This window comes from Anastrepha obliqua, chromosome 4 (assembly GCF_027943255.1).
Source record: "Anastrepha obliqua isolate idAnaObli1 chromosome 4, idAnaObli1_1.0, whole genome shotgun sequence".
Lineage (NCBI taxonomy): Eukaryota > Metazoa > Arthropoda > Insecta > Diptera > Tephritidae > Anastrepha > Anastrepha obliqua.
The window spans coordinates 23418488-23438416 of NC_072895.1; the positions used below are offsets into that span (position 1 = coordinate 23418488).

Genomic DNA, 19929 nt, shown 5'->3' on the forward strand with positions numbered 1-19929 from the left:
CAAAGCCGCTATCGCACTACTAAGTCGGAGGCTTACCCAGCTGAACACATTACCCCACATAATAACAGTGCATGAGCCCTGGGACTTTAGGGGCCGCTTCTGTGGCTTAAGCGCGTTAAAAGCGGCCACGTTATTGTATGACAGGAATTCGAATAGACCACAAAGAGTTCATGCCAACGGGACAAACCGTCCGTGCAATTTTCTAACTTGGGATTTTGAAGCATTTGTTGCATCGCATTCGTCGAATTCGCCCTAAATACCGCAAAGGAGGAAACTGGTGACTGATTTTTTGACTAGAAATCGCATTTTAACCACCAATCATTCACCCAAATTCACCTGATATGGCTCCCTGTGACTTCTACCTTTTCGGAACATTACATTTGGCCATAAAAGGAAAACGTTTTGCGTCCGTAGAGGCCATCCAAAGGCTTGTACCGACATCCTGAAGAACATTGCGGTCAGTGACGTGAACAAAGCTCCTGTCGTTCCTATTTTAGCTCAGTCCTGTTTATTTTGGACCTTACCTGGTATAAGTATATTTGAAATCATATCTACATTACAATAAACAAAAAATATCTATAAATTTCCTTCAATTTTAACTCAACTGGTTTAGTTTCTATCAGCACTTAAAATTCAATATTTTTAAATAAATTTTTAGCATCGGTCGCAAGCCAGTTGCCAGTGGCTGTATTTATATTAGTATTAGTACATAAATAAATAGGCCGTCGCTGTGGGTAGTGACAAGTGCACAGAACAAAGAATTCTACCCGTGAGTGGGTTAAACTGTCGTGTCTGCAAGTTTCATGCCATAAACGGCAAAGGTGTACGGAGTTGCAGAGCAACGATAGATAAGTTATCACGCGACCGGCGACCGGAAAAATAATAATGAATAAGTCATCTTGCCAAACGTCCAACGCCAAGCTAGACTGCACTTTGTGCCGCACATTTACCGCTGTGACTGCCGTTTGCCGCTACAGAATATGCAACGCCGTTCGCGCTTTATGTTGCAACAACTGCATGAACTGTAGTAATAGCAGAACAACCGAATAGCAACAACGGCAAAGATGCACGAAAGATGCTAACGGCATCAGCAGACATGGCTGTTAGCTGCCTTCACAGATATTACAGACATAAATTTGTATGTGTGTATGTATGCATGAAAGTACGCTAAACGCGTTGTTGCAACCAAGTAGCCCGTCCGACGCTTATCATAAAGCGAGATCAAACAGGCGTACCGGAGTTACCGCTCTAATGAGCGCATAAATCAAGTGCGCATGCGCGTGGCACAACCGCCGTTTACCGCCCGTAGTTTGCCAGTTTTCTCAGTTTGCCTGTGGCGTGGATGCGCTCTACTCGAGTTATGCATAACAGCGAATAGTGAGCAGCTTTTATTTTTCTTTTTTTCATTTTTTTTTTTTGTTTTTTTTTTTTTTTTTTGTTTGTTGGTAGCCTAGCTGTACATTTTGCACGCCACAGTATTTCGCAAGTAAAAGAAAAGAGGAAAATATTGGCGTATAAAACACACAAACAACAAATCTCGTGTCGGCTAAGAAGGAAATAATGCCATAAGCAGCGATTGGCCATACGATTTGAATTATGTATTAGCCAAATTCTGGGTTTGGTTGTTGCCCAAAGAGTGCGCAGCGTACGTATGTATGTGTATGTGTGTGTGTGTATATATACGCTGCTACGAACTTTATCGCTTGCCATTTTGGTTGTTGATACTAAATAATTTCGATTCCTTCTGCTTTCGAATACATACATACAAACATACACACACACTTGCATGCACACAAACATTCATAAATGTCTCTTAAATGGAATGAAAAGAAATTAATAACCGAGCGGCCAAAAACCTGAAATTTTTCAAATACATTCAAAATTTATTTGACGGTTTAACTGGAATAAACCTTATTTTTTATTAGAAAGGTTGCTCACAAGGCAGAAAAAAATAAACAAAAACAAAACAAGATTTTTAAAAATGAAAACGGCGTCTGAAAAAAAATTTTAAAACTTTTTGAAACTGAAAATTGAAAAATTTTTGAAACTGAAAACGGACTGATTTCATATTGAAGAGCAAATTCCTTTAAATTTTTTTTCGCACTTAAAAATATAAAAAAATAGATTTTTAAAAATGAAAACGGTATATGAAACAAAAATAAAAATAAAAAAATTTGAAAAATTTTTCAAACTGAAAATTGAAAAATTTTTGAAACTGAGAGAGCAAATTCCTATTTTTCGCACTTTTAGGAACGAAATAATAAAAACAAAAATATAAAAAAAAAAATTTTTTTAATGAAAACGGATTTTGAAAAAATAAAATAAATAAAAAAAATGTCATAGAAAAATTTTTTAAACTGAAATCGAACTGAATTCATACTGGAGAGTAAATTCATAAAAATTATTTTTCGCGCTTTTAGAAATAGAACAGTGAATAGCAGATAAGGTGCAACTCTTGTCAATAAAGGCCAATCCCCTTCAACCTAACAGTTACAGCAATGGATGTAACTTGCAGATCCACGGGAAGTAAGTGCAGAATGACGTTGAGCGCAGCAGTGTTCTCTCAAGCACCAGTGATGCCCACACATGCAGTTCTCTACACTCTCTCTAGTGCAGTGGTGTTGTAGCCCTTCTGAAGAGCTACCCACCAAACTAGACAACCATATGTCGAAATTGGCAGAACCACTAAGTTGTACATTCAAAGTACGACACGTGGCTTGAGACCCCATTTTTTGCCGAACATAGATTTACAGGAGTAGAGGGATATATTGGCCTTCTTAACTCGATTTTCTATGTGCAGCTTCCAGTGGAGCTTGGGGTCAAGTATTACACCAAGATACCTGACTTCCGCTGAAAGAATAATACACTGGTTGTTAAGTTTTGGAAGCTTAAAAGGTGAAGGCTTGTATTTTCTGGTGAATAGCATCAACTCCGTTTTGTCAGAGTTGTCTCTGAGACCGCAACTGGCAGCCCATCTACTGAGTGAATGAATAGTAAAAAAAAACAAAGAAAAACTGCTTCAAATGTTAAGGGGCTATTTTTTTCGCCGGCTGTATGTACAAAAACAAAAACAAAAATATTTTTCCAATTAAAATACGTAGAAAATTCACCCAAAGCCTACAGCAGACATCTAATTCGTCCCTTTCATCCCTCTTCCTAGATTTTTAATCGACAGCCCGTTCAGCAAATCCAAGCACAAACCCTGCTATTCGACATTTCTCAAAACTTCCGATTAGTTGTTGACTAAAATTTCGATACAAATTAAATTTAAATTCCAAAAATTATTTCAATAAACATTTTTCTAACGAATATAATGCTGCTCCAAACTTTAGTCAATACTATTTAAAGGCGCCAAGCTAAAAAGCTATGCATATCGAACTAACTAACCGAAATAATTATTTTCATTTTAGCCGAAAAGTGGAAAAGATTTTAGCAAATCATTCGCAATGAGCATTTTTCAAGGTTTTTCTGAAGTTAAAGTATCCCAAATATCATAACCACACCCACCGATTCATTAACCCCAACATTACTGTTGATTTAGCCTTTTATATAAAGTAACTTGCAATTAAAATCACGTGCAAAACTATTAATGGCCATATTTCGTTTTGCATTTTCAACTTTAATTAGCGCATTTATGAAAAGTCATTAATTATAAAGTTAATGGTAGCAACGTTATGCGAATTTCATTACTATTTAATTCAGAAATAGTTGAAAGTCATTACTTCGCGTATTTTTTTTTATTACTTTGTGGAAAAAAATGCAAAATTAGTAAAAAAAAATAAACAAATAGAAGCAGCCTCTATTCTGAGTCAATTAACTCCCTCAAGTTAATGATCTTTCTCTTGAACTTTCTTGACCTTCATTTTCCAGTGCGAAAAGACTTCAAAGGTATGACCAATAACAGACCGTTAACCAGCTCTCTTCAGAGATGTGACCAATATCAGACCGGCTGATTGGCTCTCAGCTGATTGGTTGTCATAAGCGGGGTCATGACAGTGATTTGTTAACGGCGAAATTGAGATTGTGTTGGTGATATGAGAAAGAAATCAACGCAACGCAACAATGACTGATTAGACAAGTGTGCGAATATGTGTGAAATGAGCGGGCAGAATTCTGTTGCCGAGTCGTCCACGATGTACTGACAGCCGAAGTAACTCTCACATAGCGGATGGTCTCTAGCTGATAATCTATCATCCTCGCATACACATAACAAAATTTAAGGTACCCTACAAGACAGCTGACTATCATATAAGCACTCATATTATCATCATCACTATCTTCATCCAACTACACATTTTCGTTCTAGCCATGGGAAAGTTCTGATAGTTTCCCCTTGTCGGTGTGATATTCTATCTCTCTTTTACCAATAGCAATTTCTTATAACTGAAAAATATATCTACTATACTCTAAAGGCAAGGAAACTAATAATTTTTATTTATACAATGTAATAACTGCTGACAACTAAACTCCTCACTGTCGTCATCACAAACTTCTCAGCACTAATAATCATACGTCTCATTTTCGTTATCAAAAAGTTATCAGCACAAACTCCTCATTTTCGTAAAAAGTAATCAGACTGATGACAAAAACTCCTCATTTTCGTTATCATTACTAATTTAGAAATATATAATATAAAATTTGTTTTTTCTTTTTGTTTTCATTAGAAAGCTTTTACATACCAATTCGGTGTTTTATCCACGGAGATTCCTGTTGGTAAAGGAGAGATAGAATTCACACCGACAAGGGGAAAGAAATATAAATTGAAATATTTGATTTCCCCATTAAAAAATTTTGTATATGCTATTCTGATAATGCGCATGTATTAGAGACAAATAAAATACTGGTAAATGTGTTGGAATTTTTGTCGAAAGTGCTCAGCACTATCTTTTAGGGGCAAGAAGTGCCTAACTTTGAATGGAATTGAAATAGTTTTGTCATTACCTACTGAGGAACGACCGCTATTAGAATAAACTGTTGGTATGATTTGGCTTTCATGTCCCCAATGGGTTTCAAATTCGAACTCTCCGAGTTTTAGTTATCAAACTAATACGAGTTTTTATGCTTTGTTTAAAATACACCCCCATTTCCCTATAAACTTAAACTTCTTCATCATTTAAGGTGCACCCCAATGTATAAATATTTATATTGAATGCATTACTAGAATAAAAAAAATTCATATCTTCACTGAATTCGTTGCTAATTCATTCCATTGAAATTTTATTCGTGATGCAATACACTGTAAATATGTATGTAAGTACGTATCTAAGGAAATTTGCAACATATTTCTTATTGTTGTTGCTTTATTAATTGCACTTCACACGAAAAGGCACAATGGAAAATGTTACTAAAAAGAAGAAGAAGAAGCAGAGTAGGAAGAGGAGAACAACGCTGCCAAGCGATTCTCATGTCTACCTGCCCATTCTAGGTATTAAAAGTTTAATAAAATATGCAAAAGAAATTCACTGTTAAAGAGAAGGGGAAAATAATTGATAATTACAACTACAGTAAAATATTTAACTGTTCCATCGGCACATGACGCCATGGGGAGATAAAGAGAAAATGCACTAACGCAAGGCACCCCACAGCCATCCAAATACGAGCGGGTATGTGCCTGTGTATAGGCAATATGCGCTCAAGTGCATACACTTTTGAGTTGATAGGTGTAAGAAAAGCCATCACCGGCGAACGAACTGCAATACCGCTAGTACGAGAGTATGCACTTATCGTAGAGGAGGAAGTACTCACAGCGGTAGCAACGTGAATGAATTTGATATTTGAAATGATTGTTAAAAGATCAGCATTTGCCGTAAGACGGTATTTTCAGCTCAATGAAATTTTTGTTGTGGTTTGTAATTCGAACTTTTGGTGTGGTTAAATGCTTCCTCTTTTTGTGACTTTTTAATAACTGTGGCTTTGAATTTAATATCTCATACTTCACATGCGTTCGTGTGGTAGATGCACACACATCCGTACGTACAAATGTACTTGAGCTAATATGGAATTACATACATTTATTGAGAGGGAGAGAGAGAGAGAGAGCGGAAGTACCGATGGAATTGCTTGAATGCATACTTGGGGAAGTTAATCGATATTACAGCTGTACCTTATCTTAAGTATGCATTTTGGGAGAGTTCATTTTGCTTCACGGTTTATGCAGATCTGCACTGTAATTGCGGAATTGAGAACTTCAAATAATGAAAAGCTTCATTGAACTCAATTTACCATACAAGAAATTATTTATATTAAATTGTGCAATTAGTGTTGTGAAACTATTCGATGAAAAAGCGAAAGGTAATGCAATTAAAATATTAAAAAAAAATATGTATACCAAAAACAAAAAACAATATAACAAAAAATAAAAAATATAAGAAAACATAACAAAAAATAAAACAAATAAAAAAAAAATTAAAAATATAACAAAACATAAAATAAGTAAAAAATAAAAAATATAGCAAAAAAAATAAAACAAATAAAAAGATAAAAAATATAGCAAAAAATAAAACAAGTAAAAAAAAATATTAATATACAAAAAAAAAATTAAAAAAATAAAACAAAATATAGGAAAAAAAATAATAAAAAAATACATAACAAAAATTAAAACAAATAAAAAAAAATGGCGGATCAAATTGAAAATTCGTTTTGTAGCATACTTATATTTTATAATTTATTAATGTATTTATTTCTATATGGCAATACCTTCAAATTTTTAAGATTTAATTTAAAGTTTTCTTATATGGCAATGCCCTAAAATTGTAATGACTACTAGATGTCTTTTTTCTAACTCTAAATTTGAATTTTCTAATAGGATGGATTTTGCCTATAAAAAGCCTGCACGCTTTGGAAAGGACACATTCCGTTTGGTAATCGGCGGTGAGCAGAGCTGGGGTGCTTGCCAATGACTACCTTGTAGTGTGGACAGCGTTGGCTGGCCGCTGCAAAACAGGTGTTGTTCTTGCTCGTGCTGCTTAGCTTACTAAACGCATTTGTTTCCCGGAGTTTTTATTACAATTAAAAATACGAGAGATATATTTTACGAAAAAAGAAACACAACGTTATAAGTTTTAAATAATAAAAGAAATGCAACGTTACAGTTTTGAATAATCAATTTATTTTAAAACGTTTAAACCGTTAACTCAATTTAAAACTTAAATGCCTCAATTAAAATAAATGCCTGAATATATTATTATCGATAAGTTTTAATGATAGCCCACGAAATTTTATTTCACTACAACAGATTTTGTATTTTTTTTTCTCATTATTAGTTTGTTCTTTATATAGATATATATATTTTTTTTCCGTATTTTTATATATGATTTTTATTTATTGAATATATTTGTATTTATTTATTTAATTTTTTATTTGCATTTTCTTGTTATTTATTTACTCTTTTTATTTATTTTTGGTTTTTTGTCGGTCACTGTGTTTTAGTATTTTTTATTATTTATGTATTCTTTTTTATTTTTATATTTTTATTAGATTTCTTTCTGTTTTTCATTATTAATTTATTCTTTATATATAATATACATATATATATTTTAATTTTTTTTATTATTTTTTATTGTTTTTTTTTTTGTTGTTAACTTTTTTATCAATTATTTATCCTTTTGCATTTCTATATTTCTATTTATTTGTTTGTTTTTTATTTTCTGTTTCTGGTTTTGCATTTTCATTTTCATTATTAATTTATTCTTTATATACATATATGTATTTTTTTCTTGGATTTTTTTTTTAGTATATGCTTTTCTTGTTTATTTATTTATTTATATTTTTTTTGTTTATTTACTAAATTTTTTTTAGTTCTGTTTAGTATTTATTTATGTATATTTCTCATGCATATATTGTTTGTATTTGTTTTATTGTTTATTTATATTTGTTTTTTTGTTGTTAATTTTTTTTTCAGTTAGTTTTTTTTATTATTTATTTATTCTTTTTTAGTTAATTTTTTTAGTTTTTTTTTTTAATACTTCTTTATGAAATATTTTTATTATTTATTTATATTTGCTGTTTTTGTTTTTTGTTTATTGTATTTTTTGTATTTTCTGTTTAGGTATTCTTATTTTCATTATTTATGTATTTGCTCTTTTTATATATATTTTTTGTTGTATTTTTTTTTTACCCGTTCTATTTATATATTATAAATAAATTAAATTTTTTTTTCTTTTGAATTTTTATTTTTACTATTTGATTTTTGTTTTCATTTTTCTTTATTCGTTTTGTTTGGTTTTTTTCGTTTCGGTATTTTTATATATATATTTACCATTTTTATTTATATATTTTAATTATTTTTTTTTTTTTGTTTACGTTGTTAACTCCCCGATCACTCCTTGCCGGATGTTTTACCATATTCGCACTTTTCCACCTTTTATCAATCAATATTTGTAGAATTAGTTGCGTTCAACTCACCAACAATATTAGATGCACACGAAGTAACAACATAATAGAATATGAAAATTGTATCGATTTTGTACAGAAACGCACTATTGTCATAACGAATAACATACTCAGCTACACACCTTTCCTTTTAAACCCCTTTCCTTTTGAAAATTTCAAAGCCCACATTCTTCCCCTCATCACATTTACTACTACCATAGCAAAGTCATCTTGTTTCAAAACGTGTTGTGCTCTGGCGTCAGACCCTCCCTCATGGATAGCTGAGTTAGTTGCTGCAGTGATATGAAACTGAAAGTCACGAATTCGGCTTAAAAGCCTCAATATTTTTTGCACCGCTAAATTACTTAGAATACTCTTGCGAATTTCCCTACCCAAAGGCATTTCAGTGTAGTTATTTGAAAATTCTTCGCGTAAAAACTATGAACACCCACTTTTATGGCATTAGCCAATGGCAGCCGGCAGGCATTTGAGAAGCTCGGGAAAATCTGTTAATTTACGCGTATTTCTCTTTTAGTTTTTCTTTCCTACTTGAATTTCTTGGCTTCAGAAATGTAAGTTTGCGTGTGCCTACATACATACATACTTGCATACATACATGTATACATACATGCATGCCATTGTTTGTGTTGCTTTAACATTAATGTTCAGTTGCCCGCTATGAATCGGCGGTCAATTGCGGTCAATTCGTGGCTGTTGTTGGCATTGTTGTTTTCGGCGTGCTTGCTTTGGCGTTGCCATTGTCGCTGCCTTACTGTCATTGCCGCATTGTGCGAACCGGTTGCACAAACGCTTCACACACATACACACATACGCTCCAATCCTAACACACTTGCGGAATTATGTAAATGTGCGCCTATTCAGTGCACAAAAAAAGAAAAGCGCACGACGTCTTGAACAAAATCACATTTCATAGACGAATTTAGGTGTGACTGCATGCAAAGTGGTGCAAATCGGGTGGGTAATTGATTATCTCGCACTTGATGTCTCGAGTAACCTCAAGAGTTGACGATTATTTCGGAAGTCGAAGGTTCTTAGCTCAAATTATTTCGAATGGATTATAAGTGTGTGTGTGTGTTGTGTGTGGGTGTGTTAGGCTAAGCTTCTCTGAACATTCCTTTCGCAAGCTTTGATGTTGTCCTGCAAGTGAAGGAACTTAGCCTACAGTTTCATCGCAAAGAATATTCATGAAAAGTTGTCGAGAGTCGCTCACGTTGAAAAAAATCGGAGGAGGTATTCTATTTAAATTTGTATCCCATTATAGAAAATAAATTCAGTAATATTCTATAACTCATTTTCATAACTGCAAAGGAAATATCTGACGGGAACTGAATTTATGTTCGTATAAAATTCAATAAGGCCTTGAATATCATTGTAAGGGCCCAGTCAGAGTTAGTTACTGTTTAACCCTATACGCATAACCTTCGTCGAACAGAACAGAAGATAGAAATATCGTTGTGATCTCAAAAGAGAGCGTTTTATAAAAACACAGATTATAAAAAAATATACTAACAAAAAATTAAATTTATTGTGTGTTTTACTTAAGATATACTTGGTTAATAAAACTTTGTGTTAAAACTTTCAGAAATATATATTATATTTTCTACCGATTTTATATATCGCGAATAATAGCTCGTCGAAATGACGAATGGTTATGTTTAAAAGAGCAGCTTAGAAGGTTATGTGTATAGGGTTAAGGCGGTAGTTACTACAAAATTAACATCTTTAAAAGTTGAGAACTTTGGACTGCACCAATAAAGATAAAAAAGGGCGGCCAAACTGCTTCGCATCCATTTGGGAATACCCAAATGTCGTGGAATATAAGGAAAGCTTATCGCCACCAATACAAATTATTATTATTTTTTTTTTTTTGATTATTTAAACTATTCACATCTTCATATGTAAGAAAGTTTTAGTTTCATATAGTTTCATATTAGAATTTCACTTCCACGAGTACCAAATCGAATGTCGGAACGCTTTCGCTAGCATCAGTATTTTCCGTATTTATATGCCGTTATGACCTTACAAGAACCATTTTTTTGTATGAGCTTAGTAATCCGACAAACTATAGGGTGATCAATTAAGAGGAGTTTTTTTCATTTGCGTTTTTTTTACAGATCGCGCGCGAGTTGTGGCAAACTTTCATCGTGGATTTGTTGAACAGCGTTTGGCATTTCATCATGGAAAGACTCACACCGCAACAACGTCTACAAATTGTTCAACTGTATTATGAAAATCAGCGTTCTGTGACAAGCCACTTGCCATACAGCTCGTGAAACAATGACTTTATTGAGAAGTCATTTCGGAGAGCAGCTGATTTCACGTTTAGGACCTGTGAGTTGGCCACCAAGATCTTGTGATATCACACCTTTGGACTTTTTTCTTTGGGGATTCGTGAAGTCCAAGGTCTATGCTGATAAACCAGCTACGATTGAAGCTCTGGAAGCCAACATTACGCGTGTTATTCACGACTTACCAGTCGAAATGCTCGAACGAGTGATTGAAAATTGGACCTTCAGAATGGACCACCTTAAGCGTAGTTGCGGCCAACATTTGAATGAAGTCATATTCAAAAAGTAAATGTCAAAGAATGTCCTTTCAAATGATAAATAAAGGTTTTGAACATAATTTACATTTTTGTTTTTTTTTTAACTATTGAGAAAAGCACCTCATGATTGATCACCCTATAGAAGAGTTTACGATAAAAAAGCATAAAATATTGGGTTGGGGAATAAGTTCGTAGCGTTTGCATAATTTTTTCATTGTACAACGATTGGTTTGCTGTTTGGCAAAGCGTAAGTATTCATTCGATAGAATTCTTTCTGATGTATAAAACTTTGTTAATTGTATTTCTGAGTTATTTAATTTCTTATCACTTTTGAGCCCTAGAAATGGAATACCCAGGAAGCAAAAATCAACGTTTTCGACACCTGCTCTTCTTTGCTTTTATTGAGGTCAAGAAGCTGCTGAAGCAGCCCGGGACATTTACGACTTGTCTGGAGAAGGTGTCGTAGGTGAGTCTATAGCACGGAAATGTCTATCAAAGTTGAAAAATGGCGACTTTGACGACGAGGATACGACCCGCAGCGAAAGACCTTCTGAATTCAATGAACAACGTCTCAAATCCTTTTCGAAGTCAACTTTCGTTCGGTCTCCAAACCAATCGTGAATTGGCGGAAAAAATGAACTGCGATCATGAAACAATTCTCAAGTACTTTCATGCAATGGGATTTACCGAAAAATTGGAGCCTGGCTGCCTCACGAGCTCAAAGAAAAAACAAACAAAGTCGCTGTCAAATTTCTTCACGGCACCTCACCCTACATAGAGCAACGCGCTATCATAAACAGCACTTTTTGTGCCGAATCGTCACGTGAGAAGAGAAATGGTGCCTATACATCAAAATGAAGCAAAGAAAAGAGCGGTTGACTTCAGGAGATACGTCAAAGCCGAGACTCAAGCCGGATTTTCATCCAAAGAAGATCATGAAATGTGTTTGGTGGGGCTGGGAGGGAATCGGTCCCGTGGGATGTGCGCGAAAATAATGCCTCGGTCTAAAAGACACTCTACATTGCCCAGCTACACCGCGTGAATGAGGCTATACGACTGAAAAGACCTGATCGACATGGTCAAACCATACTTCTTCACTACAGCACCAGGCTCCATGTTGTACAAGTCGTCAAAGGCGCACTCCAGGAGCCCAAATGGGAGATAATTTATCATCTACCGTATTCTCCGGACCTTGCACCGGCCGATTACCATCTTTTCCACTCCCTGTCAAACCATATGAAGGACGTTACCTTCAATAACAAAGAGGTCCTTAAAAGCAGGCTAAACAAATTCCTTTACACCAGACCAGGCGATTTTTGGCGGAACAGCATCAACCAATTGGTCGAGAGATTGAAGGAGGTTATAAGCAGCCTCGCAAAGTACAATATCATCGTCCAGAACCTAAAGATCGACCATAAAATAGTTTTAAACCGTTTGCACAAAGCTGGATTCAAAAAGACGCTCGATGTCGGTTTGTCACACTAATTAATGTCAAAACACATGACGGATCGAATATCCATCTGCGAAGTCTTGGCCAAATCAACCCATTTCTTAAATGGATGGTGGATAGATGGTGACTGGGGATGAGAAATTGGTCAGCTTACATTACATAAGATTTGTGGGGGGGTTGGATGCATTTCAGTAGAAAGAATAGAGAGATAGGAAAGATAAAATGTGGGTGATAAGACGAAAAAATTAGTTTGAGGTCACTCTTCCACAAATCTCTTGGATTCATTGATGAATCTTAAGAGATCCACAGGAGGAAGAGTATGAACTTTATCCGTACTCAGTACAACGCAACCCAATGTCCTAAATCTGTCGGAAATATTTACTGAAGAAAACCCAGGTTTGTCCATTCCTCGTCCTTCTTTAGAATTAGGCATTCCACAAATGTCATTACATCGTCCGTATTTTGCATAAACATTTGGGTCTTAAGGCTTATAAAGTCCAGTTAACACAAGAACTCAAGCCGGCCGATCATCAACAACGTCGTGCCTTTGCTGATTGGGTCGTTGAAATGCATGAAAATGATCCGGAATTCCATCGAAAAATCATCTTGAGTGATGAGGCCCATTTCTACCTCGGTGGCTTCGTCAACAAGCAAAATTGTCGGATCTGGAGAAAATCCAAGAGTTACTGTTGACAAGCGTCTCTGTCCTCAACGTGTGACCGTTTTGTGCGGTGCGGTTGGTCAGGCGGAGTGATTGGACCTTAGTTTTTCGAAAATGAAGCTGGAGCAACAGTTACGGTGAATGGATTGCGCTATCGAGAGATGATTAAAAATTTTTTCTGGCCGGAATTGGATGGTATTGATCTGGACAACATTTATTTTCAACAAGACGGCGCTACGTGCCACACAAGAAACGAAACTATTGATATTTTACGGGAATACCATCTCTTATTGGAAAACCCTTTACAACAAAACGGTGCGCATTTGACCCAAATCTGATAATCCGAAACATCTCAAATAATGAGTGGTTAAATTTCAAGGGCCGATGCTGAATGTGAACCAAACCTAAACGTCAAGTTTTTTCTGCATTTCATTTGACACTTTTCAATTTCAGACTAACTCAATTTTAACCATGGAAAGATATACAATCGAGCAACGCGTTAAAGTTATTCAGGCTTATTATGGCCTGAGGCGTTCAAATCAAAATGCATATCCCGCACTTCGTGATTTTTTCAGTCAATTTAATCGTCCAAATGTGCGTACAATTTCACCTCAGTGAATTCGTCAATAAGCAAAATTTCCGCATTTGGGCGAATGATAATCCAAGAGTGATTGCCTGATTGCCGAAAAACCAATGCACCCACAAAGAGTGACTGTTTGGTGCGGTTTATGGGCCAGCGGCATTATTGAGCCGTATTTTTTTCAAAATGAGGCCGGTCAGGCAGTTACTGTGAATCGTGTTCGCTATCGTGAGATGATAACGAACTTTTTATGGGCCAAATTGGAAGATATGGATGTGGACGATATGTGGTTTCAACAGGACGGTGCCACTTGCCACACAGCTAACGAAACAATGGCTTTTTTGCGCGAAAAATTTGATGGCCGAATAATCTCACGTCGCGGCGATGCCAAGTGGCCACTAAGATCATGTCATTTGACACCGTTGGGCTTCTTTCTTTGGGGTTATGTGAAAGAAAAGATGTACGTCGATAAGCCAGCAACAATTCAAGAGCTAACGGATGAGATAATTCGGCACATTAACGGCATAGAACCGCAATTATGCCTCAGCGTCATCGAAAATTTGGACCATCGGATGGAGGTGTGCCGCCGAGAACGCGGCGGCTATTTGGCCGATATTTTGTTCCACACGTAATTGAGCCATACAAATATTATATTATCATAATAAGGAGAAATGAGAACAATTTCCTAAAAATATCTTATTCGATTCAAAATCAACGTCGGCCCTTGAAACTTAACCACCCTTTATAATGGATTTCTCTTGCCTCAACCTAAATTTAATTAGGCACATCCCACTCGACACATTTACGCCATAGGTTGGAAAATGTCAAAACGCGTGTGTTTTTGATATTTAAACATTTCTTTCGATCACTTACTCGAGTAAACAGCAGCACCTTGCGCAGCCACAACTGCATTGGCCATAGCCAACAGTGACAAAATTCCGATCAATGATATGTGAAAAATTGCCGAAAAATTGTGTTTTTTCATTTCACAAGTCGACGTATTTCGTTTACGCTTTTCAATATCAAATTGACTGCCATCGTACACTCGATTTTTAACAGTGTTGTTGTTGTAGTAGCTGCTGCTGCTGTTGCGATTGCAGCAGCTGTCATCGAACGCAACCCGTCGAGTAACCATTTCGCTATTTACTTTGCTTATATACATATTTTGTTGTTGTTGTAGCACAGCTTTTTATTTCTATTTTTTTTTTACTTATTTTTTATTGCTTCCTTTGTTTATTCTTCTTTCTGATTTTTTATGTGTCGACTATTTTTTGCACACACACACCTACGTTTCTTTTTTTTTCGTGTCGCCAATTAATTAAAATTGCAAATTTTTAATTTTTTCACGTTAATAAAAAATAACGAAACCAAAACAGACTTGCAATGTTGCTTTGAAGACTTTGGGTTTTCGGAATTTCGCTTTGACAATTTTTTAATTTATGTACAATCAAAAATGCAAAACTCGTCGAAGTTGTTGTTCTCGTTATTACTGTTAATTCACAACGCAGCTTTTCGTTAATTACAGTTTTTTTGGTTTTTTGTTTTTTTTTTTGCTAATAAAATATCGATATGCAAAAGGTTGCAGCTTTCGCACACAATTAACACAAACAAACTAACACAAACAGCTTAAAAACTGCGGTCAAATAAAAATTCACACAAAAATCTCACAATAAATTTGCAGAAATTAACTTTAACGCCCAACAATTTTTACAGGCAATCCCCCGAGTAATAAACAATTAACGATTATTTTTTTTTTAACATATCATTTTCATAATTTCGCACTTTAAACAGTTAACTGCGCGCACTGTAATTTTCTCAATTTGTCGTAATAATGCAAATATGTTTGGAAATTCAATTCGTTTTAATTGGCGTTCAGCATTTGTAAGCCGGAATCGCTGTTTGGACGATTCGTCGTCGTTGCTTCGTTCGCCGTCAACGTGTTCGCCTCCGCTTGATGTTCACTCACGCCGAGTATCAGATTCCAACTGAGTTGAGCTCACCTTTTCGACGATCACAAATGTTGCCAGTTTTTCGTGGCGGCAAACAACAACTAATTGACAATAACAAAAAAAAAACATTAAGCAACACACAAGCAAAAATTGCAAAGGTAAATATAATACTAAGATAAAACGATTAGGTATATGTGTGTACAAACATACATACATACATGCATACATAGGCATACCACACTTCACTCGTGCGCATACTCGTCCCAAGCCAGGGTACGAATACAGATCTTGTCTTTAACAACAACATTATTACGATCACGTTTCACACGAGTAAGTCTTGTTTAGCCGACCAGGCGAATCATAATGATAGTGGGGTTCATCTCAATCGTAGGCACTCACTCACTCAGCGTCATCACCATTATTGGGATGATCATCAACTGTGCGCTGGCAATAACATGTGGAGTGTATGATTACTAAAAAGAGCGTACATACGTTGCCCACAACGTGAATACTACTAATCGCATGGCAATGCTACGATGAGAATGGTGGGAGAGCGAGAGCGCGCTCTTTTACTTTGCTGGCATTCGTAAGGGTATTATTATTAATAAGAGCGCGAAATCACAAATATTTAATTTAAATACTCGTACTTGCACCTTGCGTTGTGTTTATATCAGCGTTGTGTTTCTATGGGCAATTAAAAGATGATTAAATAAATATATTTTTAATATTTCCCGGAATCAGGTTGATTGCTAAATGCAAAATATTCCCAGAAGATATCGCAAATCAAAGAGTTTACAGCAAAGTTTGTGCACGTGCGGTGTTTGCTCGAGTGATGCTCTTTTATCTACTTTGCATTTGTTTTTGTTTTTGTTCTTTTTGTATTTGGATGTCATTAGAACTGAGTGATGAGCAAATTTGTAGAAGATAGTTTTGCGAATAAACTTTTATATGAAATATAATATATTAATGCTTCACATTACTAGCACCATGCCTCGGTTGTTTTTCAAGTATCCTTATTAGGTTAGGTTAGGTTGGTATGGTTGCCCAGGGAATGGGCACACTTGGACGAAGAAAGATTCGCCCTTTGTGATACCATTATGAAGGGGGTGTGGTGAGAAAATTCGATTATTAGAAATGCGACGTAGGTGAGAAGAGCAAAGATGTCGAGACCCATTGCCCAGGCGGCACCCTCGCGGAGGCTTCAGTAAGAGGACTTTTTCCACCCTATTTTTTACTCAATTAGTTATTTTTTACTTAATTATGTAGTTAAAATGCAATATTTATCCACAAGGTACCTATTTTCATGGCCACGCAAAATTACACTTCATGAAAATAAGCGAATCTGAGTAACAGGTCTTTTAAACTCACAGGGAAGCAGGGAAGTCATTTATAAAAAAAATCAAAATTTCAGTAACATCTCTTAATTGTTCCAGTGGCACAAGGAAATCGATAGAGGCAGCGTACCTATTATAATGACCGTATGTGTATGTTTGCCATATTCTTATAAGTAACTAATAGATTATTTTGCTGCTTTCAATTAAAACAAACAACAATTAGTAATGAATTCATTTAATTATTGCGCCAAGCGTCTTGTTTTTCTTTATCTATTTTTCTCTTTTTGTGTGCATACCAAAAACAAGAAAACAGAAAACTGGCAACCAACGCTTAGCGAACGAAAACAAGTACAGTGGATACGTTGCCCACCACTCCCCACCTTACCAAACATCAGTCGGCAGTCCAACCAAGTGACACTTAATTTGGGCGACCAACGCGTTTGTCACACTTACTGACGGCGGTGGGCTAAAACGCTTGAAAAAATGCGCATATTTTAGCTACTCAAAGTAAATATGAATCGCGCACGCGCAACCCCGCACGGCATTAATGAGAAGAAAAAAATTTAAATGTGGGTTGGCGCGTCTACTGCTGCTCGGCTGCGGTGTTTTGCGCTTATTTACAAAAGCGATTTATTGCACACCTACTTGCATACACTTTTCGCTGCATATCATAACATTTTTTTTGAGCAATTTTCTTAAGCAAAAGATGATTATGATTCCCCTTTTATAGTAAAAAACAAAAAATCAAAATTAAATCAAACATCGCGTGTGCTTTTATTAATAATCTAAAGTAGCGCCTAATTTGTATGCCTGACAAAATACTAGGTGGTTCAATAAGTTTCGCGGTTCGATGAGAGAGAGCGTTGCCACTAAATTTTTATATGAACGTATGGAAGTTTCATTTCAATCTGTCAATTCATTCTTTGTTTACGAGTCATTGAGCGTCGACATGTCACAGTATTTTCTACTATGGAAAAAATCAAATATCGAGCAGTGATTGAATTTTTATTTTTTGATGGTTTAAAAGCAAAGGAAACTTATGGACGAATATTGGAAGTGTATAAGCACTTTTCGCCATCATTTTTTTTCCCTTGTTCACTCCTCTCGCTAGCATAGGGCCTCGACAAGACTCTGTCAGTCTTACGTTGATTTCGTTAATTTGTTTTGATTTCTGACAAGGTAGGTGATTAGCCTGATGCTACTAGTCCGAAGTGATGGGAATGCCCACCTCTCGTTGCTTAGGGACAACGCCTTCTTGCTGCTTGGAGCACCATCTGTGTCTCACATTTTTCTGCTAGAAGGATCGCACAGATGGTTGAGGACTTCGCTAAATTTCGTATGACTGCGCTATTACCGCGGTCGAACGCTTCTTCTTGCTGGCGCCACTGATGCTGTGTGTTTTTCTTTGAGTTTGCTTGTTTTACCAGCCACAATGCAAGTAATGTGCTGACTTTTGTGCAGGAGTAAGGATGGAAAGGATAAGTTTTTGGGGTTAAGAAATGAGCTATTTTTTTTTTAGTTTTGTTAGAAGTCCTAGGTACCTTATTGGGCAGTGTTAGCAATATTTTGACTGAAGTATTGGGAAAGCGGTGTTCCGCATTCGCTAACACTGGAACAAAAACACATTCGAATGCGATTTTCTCAGCAACATTTAGAGCCTTTTCATAAAGATAAAGGGGATTTTGCGTGTCAGTTCATTACAATAGATGAGGCTGTGGTCCATCACCATGGTTTTAAGTCGAAACAAGAGGCTGTGGAGTGGAGGAAACCTGGTTCTTCGGCTCCCAAACGAGTTCGTGTCCATAAATCGGCCAAAACGGTGATAGCATCAGTTTTTTGCGAAGCGAAAGGAATTTTGTTTGTGGACTACTTGCAAACTGCTAAAACAAAAAAATTATATATGTTAATATAACCTTTTATATCAGCTGAAGGAAAACATTCGTGAAAAAAACGCAGTTTTCAAAAGAAAAAAAAGAAACTATTTTCCAACAGGACAGTGCAACTCGTCCCAATGGCATTTCGGCAACGGCTAAAATCCATGAATTAAAGTTTGAATTGTTGGAGCATCCACCGAATTCACCAGATTTTGTCCCGAGCGACTTCCATCTGTTTCCAGACCTAAAAAAATGCATGCGTGGAAGGAGTTTTTCATCAACGGATGAGGTCATATCAGCTAAGCAGACCTTGAAAATTCTCACTTCAGGGATGTAAATCATAAATTGGAATTTCGTTGGAACAAGTGAATTGATATTTAGGGAGACTTTAGGCAGCCGCCGTAGCCGAATGGGTTGGTGCGTGACGCCCATTCGGAATTCACAGGGAGAACGTAGGTTCGAATCTCGGTAAAAGACCAAAATGAAGAAAAAGTTTTTTATATCTGCTGTTCGAAGTTGACTTAAAAGTGTAGATTCTTCCATTTCTAGAATAAAAGTAAGACGCACGCCAGAAATAGGAGGAGGAGCTCGCCCAAACACCCAATAAAAGTGGAAGCGCCAATTATTTATTTATATTTTTGAAGTGAAACCTCTTAGGAGTCGATGGACGAGCAAGAAAAAAAGCTATACCTTATATATGTTTAGTGATGGACTAGTATAACTTATATAAATATGTATATAACTATGTATGTATGTGTGTATAAGTGCATACTAAGTGTACAAGGGAGTGAGAAAGAAGCACATCCTTAAGCTTAGGGAGATTATTTGGATATTACACGTAACCTGTATGTTAGTGTTATTGAGAATATGCAAATTTGTATTTAATGATGTATGTATGTATGTATGTATGTATGTATGTATGCATGTTCTTGAGGATATTATATGATGGGAAATTGGGGAATTCAATTGAGTGGTGCGATTTCGAAAACTTCCAATAGATAGTTGCTAGTTGTTGATATGTGTTTATTAGGGCGGGTCGATTTAAAAATCGCTCATTGCTCTGTGAAAATCGTATTCTAGGGATCAAAATAAGAAACTTTGCCGAAGGAACCATACCTCTAAAACGAATTCTGATGTCCCCCAAT

At 35.8% G+C, this 19929-nt stretch overlaps 1 protein-coding gene across 2 annotated transcripts in view; it reads right to left on the reverse strand.

Moving 5' to 3' along the window:
• The window catches only part of LOC129244880 (uncharacterized), a 99576-nt gene extending 83665 nt beyond the window's left edge, over nt 1–15911 (reverse strand). Inside the window, exons 1-2 of one of the 2 annotated variants that reach the window (XM_054882773.1) lie at nt 15813–15911; nt 14501–15677 (exon numbers count right to left, since the gene is read on the reverse strand). In XM_054882773.1, the coding sequence (XP_054738748.1) occupies nt 14501–14789 (289 nt within the window). In that variant the 5' untranslated portion in view covers nt 14790–15677; nt 15813–15911. Of the gene's footprint in view, nt 1–14500; nt 15678–15812 lie in introns of those variants that run through there. The other variant, XM_054882774.1, reaches the window with a different exon arrangement.
• Between the last annotated feature and the right edge of the window lie 4018 nt (nt 15912–19929).